Below are 14391 nucleotides of genomic sequence, written 5' to 3' on the forward strand. Positions count from 1 at the left end.
TACAGAAAAATATAAGGAATATTAAATTATCTGTAATACCAGAGTTGATCAATTTTATCTTTTTGGTATGTTTTCTTTTTCCAGACTTTTATTATTATAAATATTCCTAAAAGACAATTACACAAAAATGTGTAATACCCTTTCTACTTCATACTATATCAAGAGCATTTTCACAAATCATTAAATCATTTTTGAAAACAAGATTTTTAAGGGTTGCCTAATATTTTATCATATCACCTTATAAGGTGTATATATGTAATATTTCCCTACTATTAGGTTTTAGGTTATTTTCATTTATTTCTACCTAGACTAAATTTTAAAGCACTTGTAATCAGTAGTCTATGGCTTTAATGATAAGAATATGCTATGTTATATACTCTAAATATTATGTTACATATAATATAGCTGATATTACATATAATACTAATAGCTGATATTGTATCTATTATAGCTGATATTCTTTTGCTGTTTTGAGTAAATAGTAATATGGAAAAATAAACTTATGGATGGGCAAATCTGATTATTTCAACTGTAAGTTATGGTTCTAATATTTTATTTAGAGTAATTAGATAGTGCTTTCAGAATCGCATGATAAAGCCAAATTGATTTTATTTGATTTAGGTGTTTAAATGTTTAAATTTAATACCATCTTTTGACACAGACCTCACTTTTTCACTCCAAGCCAGGGGTCCTTTCTCCCCCTCTGTTCCTGCCTCCTGCCATCCCTCTGATGCTCAGAGCTGCTGTTTCTGCTGCTCTTTGCTGGCCTTTCTCTCATCTCCCCTCCCAAGTGTTTCCAAGGCTCAATTTTTGGCCTCTTTCCTCCCTTCCCTACCCTCGCTCAGAGTATATTGCCATTTGAAATGCTGATCTCCACTGGCCAGATCTTCTTTACAGGCTAAATTTATTCACTTTGATGGAGAGTCTAAGATTGTGTTCTTTCTATTATATTGGTTGTAAATTTTCCCTCTTATGAAAGGAGGGAGATGGTAGGTAGATATTTGGTTTTTGTTGATTAAAAGGTTGGCAGAATAAAAAGTTGACAGACCTCTCTAGGTGCCACAGAAACTTAAAAAAAAAAAAATCCTTTTTTACCTGTTAGTGAAATTGTACTTTCTGGGAAGCACTGATGTAGCAGCCTCTTACTGCCCCAGTTCCATGCCACCCACTCTGCCCTTTGCAAACATCCTATAAAATGCCCACCATCACATAGTCCAGCCATTCTGCAGTACCTCTGCTCTTCCTCCCCTGGATTGGGCATCATTATATAGATCAGCAGAATGAAGTATTGAAAAGTTAATTGACTCGCCCAAGGTCATTTGCCTGATTGAGGCAGAACTGTGATTACATTCCAGTTACCTGGGTCTAGTCTGAAGATGAGGATAATGAGGATAATAACAATAATACTGTATTTACCATTCACTGAGTACTTAGGATTTATCTGCCTGGTAGTGTAAGTTCTATACATATATCATCTTACTCAATCTTCAAAATAATCATATGAGTATAGTTGTTATTTTCTTCTATTTTCTATTGAGGAAACTGAGGCATAGAAGCATTAGGTAAGTTATTCAAGGTCTCACAGTTATTAAAGGTCAGAGATGAGAGTCAGTTCCAGGTTTCTCTAACCGCAAAGCCCATGCCTTTAACCTCTGTGCTCTGCAGAGAAAACACCTGGGAGTGTTCTCGTTCTCAAGGAGTTCATGGTGTGTGTGTATATGTTCATTATATGACTCTTTGCATATACATAAACTTTATACACATACAGTAAATCTCAGTTGTCTTCAATAGTCCTTTCCGTATACTCTATACCTACAAAATTGTTTATATCTCTCTTTTATAAGGTAGCATCTACACATGGTTAGTGTCATCTATAACTGTTTTTGAAAGCATTTGGTTATATTCCAAATTAACTCTGTGCTGAGAGTCAATATGGAAAGAAATTGCATTCCCATAAAACAATTAGATTCACCCTGTGTGTCCTTAATTGAATAGCCTATACTATCAATATCAATCAATTACCTCTTAATGCAACTAAAATGGCTGAGATTACCATATCTGGAAACAGTGATGAAAACATATTACTAATGTTTTTGAAGCTAAGATGGTAAGCTTATCCTCTCTTTTACCATTTAGTTATTTCTTTTTATCATTGATTCTATATTTTTTTGTTTTATTTTATTTGTTTTTATACAGCATATTCTTATTAGTTATCCATTTTATACATATTAGTGTATACATGTCAATCCCAATCTCCCAATTCATCACACCACCACCTCCACCCCTGCCGCTTTCCCCCCTGGGCGTCCATACGTTTGTTCTCTGCATTTCTGTCTCAGTTTCTGCCCTGAAAACCAGTTCATCTGTACCATTTTTCTAGGTTCCACATATATACGTTAATATACGATATTTGTTTTTCTCTTTCTGACTTACTTCACTCCGTATGACAGTCTCTAGATTCATCCACGTCTCTACAAATGACCCAATTTCATTCCTTTTAATGGCTGAGTAATATTCCATTGCATATATGTACCACATCTTCTTTATCCATTCATCTGTCGATGGGCATTTAGGTCGCTTCCATGACCTGGCTATTGTAAAGAGTGCTGCAATGAACATTAGGGTGCATGTGTCTTTTTCAATTGTGGTTTTCTCTGGGTATATGCCCAGTAGTGGGATTGCTGGGTCATATGGAAATTCTATTTTTAGTTTTTTAAGGAACCTCCATACTGTTCTCCATAGTGGCTGTATCAATTTACATTCCCACCAACAGTGCAAGAGGGTTCCCTTTTCTCTACACCCTCTCCATCATTTGTTGTTTGTAGATTTTCTGATTATGCCCATTCTAACTGGTGTGAGGTTATACCTCATTGTAATTTTTTTTTTTTGGCGGTACGTGGGCCTCTCACTGTTGTGGCCTCTCCCATTGCGGAGCACAGGCTCCGGACGCGCAGGCTCAGCGGCCATGGCTCATGGACCTAGCCACTCCGCGGCATGTGGAATCTGCCGGACCAGGGCACGAACCCACGTCCCCTGCATTGGCAGGCGGACTCTCAACAACTGAGCCACCAGGGAAGCTCCTCATTGCAGTTTTGATTTGCATTTCTCTAATAATTAGTGATGTTGAGCAACTTTTCATGTGCTTCTTGGCCATCTGCTATGTCTTCTTTGGAGAAACGTCTATTTAGGTCTTCTGCCCATTTTTGGATTGGGTTGTTTTTTTTTTAATATTGAGCTGCATGAGCTGTTTATATATTTTAGAAATTGATCCTTCGTCCATTGATTCATTTGCAAATATTTTCTCCCATTCTGAAAGCTGTCTTTTCATCTTGTTTGTAGTTTCCTTTGCTGTGCAAAAGCTTTTAAGTTTCAGTAGGTCCCATTTGTTTATTTTTGTTTTTATTTCCATTACTCTAGGAGGTGGATCAAAAAAGATCTTGCTGGAATTTATGTCAAAGAGTGTTATTCCTATGTTTTCCTCTAAGAGTTTTATAGTGTCCAGTCTTAAATTTAAGTCTCTAATCCATTTTAAGTTTATTTTTGTGTATGGTGTTAGGGAGTGTTCTAATTTCATTCTTTTACATGTAGCTGTCCAGTTTTCCCAGCACAACTTATTGAAGAGACTGTCTTTTCTCCACTGTATATACTTGCCTCCTTTGTCACAGGTTAGTTGACCGTAGGTGCGTGGGTTTATCTCTGGGCTTTCTATCCTGTTCCATTGATCTATATCTCTGTTTTTGTGCCAGTACCATATTGTCTTGATGACTGTAGCTTTGTAGTATAGTCTGAAGTCAGGAAGTCTGATTCCTCCAGCTCTGTTTTTTTCCCTCAAGACTGCCTTTGCTATTCGGGACCTTTTGTGTCTCCATACAAATTTTAAGATTTTTTGTTCTAGTTCTGTAAAAAATGCCATTGGTAATTTGATAGGGATTGCATTGACTCTGTTGATTGCTTTGGGTAGTATAGTCATTTTCACAATATTGATTCTTCCAATCCAGAAACATGGTATATCTCTCCATCTGTTTGTATCATCGTTGATTTCTTTCATCAGTGTCTTATAGTTTTCTGCATACAGGTTTTTCTCTGCCTAGGTAGGTTTATTCCTAGCTGTTTTATTCTTTTTGTTGCAATGGTAATGGGAATGTTTCCTTAATTTCTCTCAGATTTTTCATCATTAGTGTATAGGAATGCAAGAGATTTCTGTGCATTAATTTTGTATCCTGCAACTTTACCAAATTCATTGATTAGCTCTAGTAGTTTTCTGGTGGCATCTTTGGGACTCTCTGTGTATAGTATCATGTCATTTGAAACAGTGACAGTTTTACATCTTCCTTTCCAGTTTGGATTCCTTTTATTTCTTCTTCTTCTCTGATTGCCGTGGCTAGGACTTCCAAAACTATGTTGAATAATAGTGGTGAGAGTGGACATCTTTGTCTTGTTCCTGATCTTAGAGGAAATACTGTCAGTTTTTCACCATTGGGAATGATGTTTGCTGTGGGCTTGTCATATATGGCCTTTATTATGTTGAGGTAGGTTCCCTCTATGCCCACTTTCTGAAGAGTTTTTACCATAAATGGGTGTTGAATTTTTTCAAAAGCTTTTTCTGCATCCATTGAGATGATCATATGGTTTTTATTCTTCAGTTTGTTAATATGGTGTATCACATTGATTGATGTGCGTATACTGAAGAATCCTTGCATCCCTAGGATAAATCCCACTTGATCATGGGGTATGATCCTTTTAATGTGTTGTTGGATTCTGTTTGCTAGTATTTTATTGAGGATTTTTGCATCTATATTCATCAGTGATATTGGTCTGTAATTTTCTTTTTTTGTAGTATCTTTGTCTGGTTTTGGTATCAGGGTGATGATGGTGGCCTCATAGAATGAGTTTGGGAGTGTTCCTTCCTCTACAATTTTTTGGAAGGGTTTGAGAAGGATGGGTGTTAGCTCTTCTCTAAATGTTTCATAGAATTCACCTGTGAAGCCATCTGGTCCTGGGCTTTTGTTTGTTGGAAGATTTTTAATCACAGTTTCAATTTCATTACTTGTGATTGGTCTGTTCATATTTTCTATTTCTTCCTGGTTCAGTCTTGGAAGGTTATACCTTTCTAAGAATTTATCCATTTCTTCCAGGTTGTCCATTTTATTGACATAGAGTTTCTTGTAGTAGTCTCTTTTGGTGCTTTGTATTTCTGAGGTGTCTGTTGTAACTTCTCCTTTTTCATTTCTAACTTTATTGATTTGAGTCCTTTCCCCCTTTTTCTTGATGAGTCTGGCTATGGCTTATCAATTTTGTTTATCTTCTCAAAGAACCAGCTTTTTAGTTTTATTCATCTTTGCTCTTTTTTCTATTTCATTTATTTCTGCTCTGATCTTTATGATTTCTTTCCTTCTACTAACTTTGGGTTTTGTTTGTTCTTCTTTCTTTAGTTCCTTTTAGATGTAAGGTTAGATTGTTTATTTGAGATTTTTCTTGTTAATTGAAGTAGCCTTGTATTGATATAAACTTCCCTCTTAGAACTGCTTTTGCTGCATCCTATAGGTTTTGGGTCATCGTGTTTCCATTGTCATTTGTTTCTAGGTATTTTTTGATTTCCTCTTTGATTTCTTCAGTGATCTCTTGGTTATTAAGTAATGTATTTTTTAGCCTCCATGTGTTTTTATTTTTTACAGATTTTTTCCTGTAATTGATATCTAGTCTCATAGTATTGTGGTCGGAAAAGAAACTTGATATGATTTCAATTTCTTAAATTTACCAAGGCTTGATTTGTGACCCAAGATGTGATGTATCCTGTAGAATGTTCCATTAAAGTGTTATCTGCTCTTTTTGGATGGAATGTCCTATAAATATGAATTAAATCTACCTGGTCTATTGTCACTTAAAACTTGTGTTTCCTTAGTAATTTTCTGTTTGGATGATCTGTCCATTGGTGTAAGTGAGGTGTTAAAGTCCCCCACTATTATTGTGTTACTGTCAATTTCCTCTTTTATAGCTTTTAGCAGTTGCCTTATGTATTTAGGTGCTCCTATTTTGGGAGCATATATATTTATAATTGTTACATCTTATTCTTGGATTGATCCCTTGATCATTACGTAGTGTCCTTCCTTGTCTCTTGTAACATCTTTATTTTGAAGTCTATTTTATCTGATATGAATATTGCTACTCCAGCTCTCATTTGATTTCCATTTGCATGGAATATCTTTTTGCATCCCCTCACTTTCAGTCTGTATGTGTCCCTAGGTCTGAAGTGGATCTCTGTAGACAGCATATATATGGGTCTTGTTTTTGTATCCATTCAGCAAGCCTGTGGCCTTTGGTTGGAGCATTTAATCCATTCACGTTTAAGGTAATTATTGATATGTATGTTCCTATTACCATTTTCTTAATTGTTTTGGGTTTGTTTTTCTAGGTCCTTTTCTTGTCTTGTGTTTCCCACTTAGAGAAGTTCCTTTAGCATTTGTTTTACAGCTGCTTTGGTGGTGCTTAATTCTCTTAGTTTTTGCTTTTCTGTAAAACTTTTGATTTCTCCATTGAATCTGAATGAGATCCTTGCTGGGTAGAGTAATTTTGGTTGTAGGTTCTTCCCTTTCATCACTTTAAATGTGTCATGCCACTCCCTTCTGGCTTGTAGAGTTTCTACTGAGAAATCAGCTGTTAACCTTATGGGAGTTCCCTTGTATGTTATTTGTCATTTTTCCCTTGCTGCTTTCAATAGTTTTTCTTTGTCTTTAGTTTTTACCAATTTGATTACTATGTGTCTCGGTGTGTTTTTCCTTGGGTTTATCCTGTATGGGACTCTCTGCACTTCCTGGACTTGGGTGGCTATTTCCTTTCCCATGTTAGGGAAGTTTGGGACTATAATCTCTTCAAATATTTTCTTGGGTCCTTTCTGTCTCTCTTCTCCTTCTGGGACCCCTATAATGTGAATGTTGTTATGTTTAATGTTGTCCCAGAGGTCTGTTAGGCTGTCTTCATTTCTTTTCATTCTTTTTTCTTTATTCTGTTCTGCAGCAGTGAGTTCCACCATTCTGTCTTCCAGGTCACTTATCCGTTCTTCTGCCTCAGTTATTCTGTTGAATATTGATTCTTTCCAGTGTATTTTTCATTTCAGTTATTGTATTGTTCATCTCTGTTTGTTTGTTCTTTAATCCTTCTAGGTCTTCATTAAACATTTCTTGCATCTTCTCCATCCTTGCCTCCATTCTTTTTCTGAGGTCCTAGATCATCTTCACTCTCATTATTCTGAATTCTTTTTCTGGAAGGTTGCCTATCTCCACTTTATTTAGTTGTTTTTCTGGGGTTTTATCTTGTTCCTTCATCTGGTACATAGCTCTCTGCCTTTTCATCTTGTCTGTCTTTCTGTGAATGTGTTTTTCATTCCACATGCTGCAGGATTGTAGTTCTTCTTGCTTCTGCTGTCTGCCCTCTGGTGGATGAGGCTATCTAAGAGGGTTGTGCAAGTTTCCTGATGGGAGGGACTGGTGGTGGGTAGAGCTGGCTGTTGCTCTGGTGGGCAGAGCTCAGCAAAACTTTAATCAGCTTGTCTGCTGATGGGTCAGGCTGGGTTCTCTCCCTGTTGGTTGTTTGGCCTGAGGCAACCCAATACTGCAGCCTACCCAGCTTTTTGGTGGGGCTGATGGCGGACTCTGGGAGGGCTCACACCAAGGAGTATTTCCCAGAATCTCTGTCACCAGTGTCCTTGGCCTCACGGTAAAACACAGCCACCCCCCGCCTCTGCAGGAGACCCTCCAACACTAGCAGGTAGGTCTGGTTCAGTCTCCTATGGGGTCACAGCTCCTTCCCCTGGGTCCCGGTGCACACACTACTTTGTGTGTGCCTTCCAAGAGTGGAGTCTCTGTTTCCCCCAGTCCTGTCGAAGTCCTGCAATCAAATTCTGCTAGGCTTCAAAGTCTGATTCTCTAGGAATTCCTCCTCCCGTTGCTGGACCCCCAGGTTGGGAAGCCTTACATGGGGCTCAGAACCTTCACTCCAGTGTGTGGACTTCTGTGGTATAAGTGTTCTCCAGTTTGTGAGTCACCCACCCAGTAGTTATGGGATTTGATTTTATTGTGATTGCGCCCCTCCTACCATCTCATTGTGGCTTCTCCTTTGTCTTTGGATGTGGGGTATCTTTTTTGGTGAGTTCCTGTGTCTTTCTGTCGATGATTGTTCAGCAGTTAGTTGTGATTCTGGTGCTCTTGCAAGAGGGAGTGAGAGCACATCCTTCTACTCTGCCATCTTGAACCAATGTGCCCTTATCATTGATTCTTAATCACTCTTTTCTGAGTGTACATTTCTCAATCCCATGTTGAGATGAGTGAAATATAACCCTTGCCAGAGGAGTGTCAGATCCTGGAGCTTGAGAAAATTGCCATGAGCTTTGTTTTTTAAAAGCTTAAGGCCCTGTTTCAATGATCTTTGAGAGATCAAATCTTTGGCTTCCTTTTAATCTAGTCATTAGACTGAAATTGAGTAAAGAGCATCACAGAACCATATGCAGATACAGATTTCCATTTTTTCTAACTGGTCTAATTTCAGCTGAAAATTATTAAAGTACGAGATGAATGGGTCATGGTCAAGGATTCAGAACATTCCAATTGGTTTCTTGATCTCTGAAGTTCCAGCTCTGACATTGCTACTCACTGATGTTTTTCCGTCCTTCTTCTGCCTGGTCTAAGGAAGCAGCAGTCTCGGTGGAGGGGAAAGGGCACATAAGGGCCTTGCAGCCTGTCAGATCTCGCTATGCTTTTATGATCACTGTAAGCTGAGGCAAGTAGCTGAACATTTCTGAGCTTTCATTCCTCATCTGTAAAATAAGTTTTATACAGTCATTCAATAGGTTATTGAGTATCTAACAGTCACTGTTGTGACAGCCACCATTTTACTAAGCACTCATTATGTGCTTATAGAGTATTGTGTACATTATCTGACTCAAGCCTCCAAACAACTCTGAAGAAATAATAATAATAATATAATCACAGTAGTGGTTAACCCTTATTGAGCATACTCTACTTGCCAGTCACAGTGCTAAAAATTTTATGTAAATTAATTTAGACCTGATAATAATCCAGTGAGGACAGTGTTGCTTCCTGCATTTTCGGAGTTGAAACTGAGTTTCAGAGTGATGAAGTTTGTTGCCTTTTATGAGTCACACAACTCCTAAGAGGCTGCGGTAGGATTCAAATCCAGGCAGCTCACTCCAAAGCCTGTGCTTTTAACCACATTGATATTCCACACAAATTTATTATCATAAATACTGTTATATTTCTTAAGATAATAGTAGATTTAATAGAAACAGGTTTTGTTCTCTGGGATCTCACAGCTTGCAGGAAGAAAGTAATGGTGAGTGTCTAGAATCGCTTTATCCAATCACTGTATGCAGTAGCTAGATAATGTTTTTTAAAATGCTGGTATCACTTTTTACACAGAGTTTCCCTTCAGGGGTGGAACAGGCTGGGATGAGCATCACCTTATGGGAGGCCCAGAGTAGAAAAACCTGAGGGATGTTGAGGAAGAGGTGTTTGTCTCATTAGTCACAGTTATCTTGTGTGATTCTGATGAAACCAAGAAGATTATGTAAAACCTTATACCAGGCAGGCAGAAGAGAGACAGACAATCCATTCTGAGAGAGAAAACCCCCACAAAATATGGAAAATGCTATATGTACAAAAATGTTCATTAATACATTTTTTATAACTGCAAACAAAACAAAACAAAACTTGAAGCAACTTAAATGCCTAACTAATAGGGAAATGGTTGTCAACTATGGTCCATCGACGTTATGGGGTATTTTGCAGCTGTGTATTTATTTATTTTAATGTTTTGCTTTTGCAAAAGTTATATCTGCAGTACTTTGAAAAGAAGAAAATCATCTGTGATTTGACCACCCTGTGATAACCATGATTAAGATTTGGTTTATTTCTTTCCAAGTTATGTTTATTTCACTTACAATGCAGTGGCCATTATTAGGAATAGTTACAAAGATAAGACAGCAAAATTTCTCAATGAATACTATAATAAGTAAATAAAAAAGGTTGTTTTTACAAATATGAGAATAAATAAATAGACAGGAAAAGAAATTGGAAAGAGCTGGACTAACAACATTCTAATGGGAGTTATGTAGGGTGTGGGCTTATGGGTGTTTTTTATTTTTGCTATTTTCTTCATTGTGTTATGGGTCAACAGTGCACACTCTCAAGAGCTCTTGGGTGTTAAATTAGTAAAATCTATACTTAATGAATAAGGTCAGACTTAGGCAGATGTCTCCTCTAAATCCTTGCTTCTCAGAGTGTGATTCTCAAACTAGCAACATCAGCATCATCTGGTAGTTTATTAGAAATACAGTCCCCAGCCCAGACCAACTGTTAGAATATGAGTTTGACAAAATCCCCAGGGGATCCTTATTGACATTAAAGTTTCCACATGCATTGCTCTAAATGACAGGCTTTCTCATTTGGGGAAGAGTGGAGTTTGATGATAGCTTAACCAAAGTATTAATAAATCTAAACATAATGTGCTAATAGGAGAGGGTTGATTGGAACATTGGCAAATGGAAGTGGGGCAGCGTTTGAAAATTTATCTGACACTGTTAAGAGGTTAGAGAGTCAACTTGGGGACCCTGGCAAGAGTCACTAGGGAGCTGAGACTTCATGGAGATCACCAAGTGCTCGCCCGGCTCTCCAGGGTATGAGTGAGCTGTCCCTGTAGCTTCTCCACTGCCCTTTCTTTGGCTCTGTCTTCCCAGGTACCTCTTGACTATTCTTTGGTTTTCCTTCTAGCTTTCCTTCAGAAAGAAATGGCCCTTGTCATGTGTCTGAGAGAGATCTAGTCTTTTGGAGAGTTCTGTACTTATTAAAATATAAATAATTGCCATCTCTTAATGCATGAGTATCCAATCTGTGGATTTATTTCTAATAACTCATATTACATCAGCATCATTGTGAATTTGTAAATCTGGCATGCTTTTGGTTGATAAATGTCCCTGTAACAGAGGCTGATAAATTTTAAGGGATTGCTAATAAGATTACCAATAAAATTCTAGAGGGTTGAAACCACCTAGAGATGCTGTTACCTGGAGGACCTGTCTGGGTGGCCAGGAACCTCCTTAGGGGAATGTAGATGTCTCTCTTGGAAACCACATTAACTTTTGTGATTGATTTTTTTTAATTGAAATACAAATGGATACCAAATGGGAAGGAAAGTATCCTAGAGTTTTGTTATTCAAGGAATCCTAACTTATTTGGCCCATTGTAGCCCAAAGAGTACTTCTCAATTATTGATTTTTCCCTTCTTCAGTGTTAGTTTTTGAAAGTATTTTAGGAACGTTGAACTTTGTGTTTCTGTGACACCTCAGAAGTTAACGTGGCTCAATGTTTTCCTTTTAGAATGAGATCTTTTTTTCTAACATTTTACATGGCGTCCTCAGAGAAGATCACGCCCTGGTATCTAGAGCCGTCTCCATGAAGGTGGAAAATTTCACAGAAACCAATGAAATAAACGAGCTCTTTGACCTATTTACTTACAACAAGGTAAAATCAGTTACACATTTACATTTGTTCTGCACTCTTGGAGAAAGCTACATAAAATGGATTCTAAGGGTCCTAGACTAACGTGCTACTACACAACTTTGGTACAAAAACCTTAATATTATTCAATAGATGGATTTCAGAAAACGTGGTTAAATCAGTTCTTATCTAGTAAATATTAATCAACTACAATAGGTGCTCAGTATCATCTACCTTTATTAATATAGACGTAGCTTGCTACTTTTAAGGTGAACCCTTCTGCTTGGTAGAAATTTGTTCTTGTATCGACTGAAAGAACACACAACATAAAAGTTGTGAGTTAAGTTTTATTCAGGAATCTTACTGAGGACTATAGCCCAGGAGACAGCCTCTCAGAGTGCTCTGAGAAACTACTCCGAAGTGGCAAGGGAGGGGCCAGGATATATCTGAACTTTTTTTGCTGGGAAAAACATGCAGTCAAGCATAAAAAGATTACTGCTAATCACAAGGAACAGACATCCCAAGTTAATAATTTTAGTGCTTTTCTGTATATGGAAAAATGTAAGAATCTGGGGTCATTGAAATTTTTCCTTACATATGCATCTTAACTATCTAGGGGCCAGGATATTCAAAGCACAGAATGCTTCCTGTTTTTCTCCATCCTGAATTCCCCCCAGGGTGCACTCTCAGTGGGCATCTGCAGTGGCTAATGGCTGATCCTTGTAGAACTGGAATGGCAGGCAACAATTTTTCTTTACACTTGCCGTATGAGTATCTCAGTTTAAAAACTTTACTGCGCCCTGAACTCTTTATATGTAGGACATTTTCTCATCTTTTACCTATTAATTAGTGACAGTCTCCTATTTTATTAGCACATTTGGGGATAACCCAGACATTCAACTAAAGTGCGCAATGCAATCAGAAGCACAGCCCAGAATCTTGCTTGTCAGAATGGAATGCGTCAATATTTAGATTACCGAATTTTGTTTAAATAATGGACAGCTTCTTATGTCTTAGGGAGCGTCTCTGGCCCGGATGCTTTCTAGTTTCTTGAATGAGAAAATATTTATCAGCGCACTTAAGGTGAGTTTACAAAATTGTTGTTACCTGGAAAACAGTAAACATAAATTGCTTTGGCATGTTATTTATCTTAACCTTAACTTTTCTATTTTGACAGTCATACTTGGAGACATTTTCTTACTCAAATGCTGAGCAAGATGATCTATGGAGGCATTTTCAAATGGTAATTCTCACACTTCCTGCCATGTTTTTGCTGAGTTGTTTTGTAAGATTGGGAGGCCATGTGTGTATGGTGATGACACAGGAAAACCATCTTTCCTTGTTTGTGACACTCCTTTAAGTCAGGGGTTGCTTCTTTAGTCTTCGCCACTATATTCCCAATGCCCAGAAGAGAGCCTGCATATGTTAGATCCATAAAAAATGTGGTCAGTAAATGAATGAATGAATGAATGAATGCACTAAGGAACCATTCATATATAGAGAGTTGAACAGAATTAAATTTGGTCCAGAATATCACCCACTGGGAATTACTGTACTATATGAATGAGGAAGAGAATAGCTATGTAGTTTCTTTTAGGAGATTGCTACCTCAAAAGATTTTGATGATAAATATCTGTTTTGTGATGATTTTTTTAAAACAGGCCATAGATGACCAGAGTAAAATTCTTTTGCCAGCAACAGTAAAAAGCATCATGGACAGTTGGACACACCAGAGTGGTTTTCCAGTTATCACCTTAAATGTATCTACTGGTGTCATGAAACAGGAGCCATTTTATCTTGGAAAGGTTAAAAATCAGACCCTTCTAACCCACAAGTAGGTAGATTTACTCCTCTGTCTTCACCTTCCTTGGGATTGAGCTGTGATCAAATGGAAACCAGCCTGTGGGTGAGGAAGCATAACCCCTACTGGATACACACCCTTCCATGGGGTGATCCTGGGATGGTGACTGAGTGTTCCATGCAGGATGTCGCTGGTGTGCTAGGATGGGGCAGAGCCCCTCATGTGCTGAGCAAGGCCAGAGACCTGCATTTAGGGATTCAAGCAGTGCCCCTCCCCTGGGAAATAGGGCCACACCCACGACCAAAGCTTTGGGTGTTATGCATTCTCTTCTGTCCTTTAGACAGAGGTCATGAATTAGTCGGAATTCTGTGTGAAAGGCAGTAAAATAGAGCCTGAAATGCCTCCTGTTAGTTAAGAAGAAAGGGGATCCTGTTGCAATGTTGTCTTCCCTTCCCTAGAAATGGAACTGAATGGTGACTGTATCCTTGAGGAATAATTCTGTGCATGTCTGCCCATGTACTTATCTGTGCTTTTGTAGCCATATCTAAAATGTTAGAATTATAGATCCCAAATTCAAACCTTAGGTAAGTCTTATTCAAAATCTCTTGAGTTTCATTTGCCTTATCTATAAAGTAAATGTAATAACATATATCCCAGGGGATTGTTGTAGAAGTGAAATGGAATAATAAGTATAAAGTGGCTTAGCATTCATCACTTTCTCCTTCCCTTTCCTTCTCTTTCTTGTTAGATAATTTTCAACTGTTTTTTTTAATAAATTTATTTATTTATTTATTTTTGGCTGCGTTGGGTCTTCGTTGCTGCATGCGGGCTTTCTCTAGTTGTGGTGAGAGGGGGCTACTCTTTGTTGCAGTACACAGACTTCTCATTGCAGTGGCTTCTCTTGTTGCAGAGCACAGGCTCCAGGCTCGTGGGCTTCAGTAGTTGTGGCCTGTGGGCTCCGTAGCTGTGGCTCACAGGCTCTAGAGTGTAGGCTCAGTAGTTGTGGCGCACGGCTTAGTTGTTCCACGGCATGTGGGATCTTCCTGGACCAGGGCTCAAACCTGTGTCCCCTGCATTGGCAGG

The 14391-nt window shown here is 38.1% G+C and overlaps 1 protein-coding gene across 1 annotated transcript in view; it reads left to right on the top strand.

Moving 5' to 3' along the window:
* Positions 1 to 14391, top strand: part of LVRN (laeverin) — an 86140-nt gene that overhangs the window by 47865 nt on the left and 23884 nt on the right. The window contains exons 7-10 of the mRNA XM_067731485.1: positions 11388 to 11531; positions 12525 to 12590; positions 12685 to 12750; positions 13169 to 13341. Coding sequence (XP_067587586.1) covers positions 11388 to 11531; positions 12525 to 12590; positions 12685 to 12750; positions 13169 to 13341 — 449 coding nt within the window. The remainder of the gene's footprint in view (positions 1 to 11387; positions 11532 to 12524; positions 12591 to 12684; positions 12751 to 13168; positions 13342 to 14391) is intronic.

This window comes from Pseudorca crassidens, chromosome 3 (genome assembly GCF_039906515.1).
Source record: "Pseudorca crassidens isolate mPseCra1 chromosome 3, mPseCra1.hap1, whole genome shotgun sequence".
Classification (NCBI taxonomy): Eukaryota; Metazoa; Chordata; class Mammalia; order Artiodactyla; family Delphinidae; genus Pseudorca; species Pseudorca crassidens.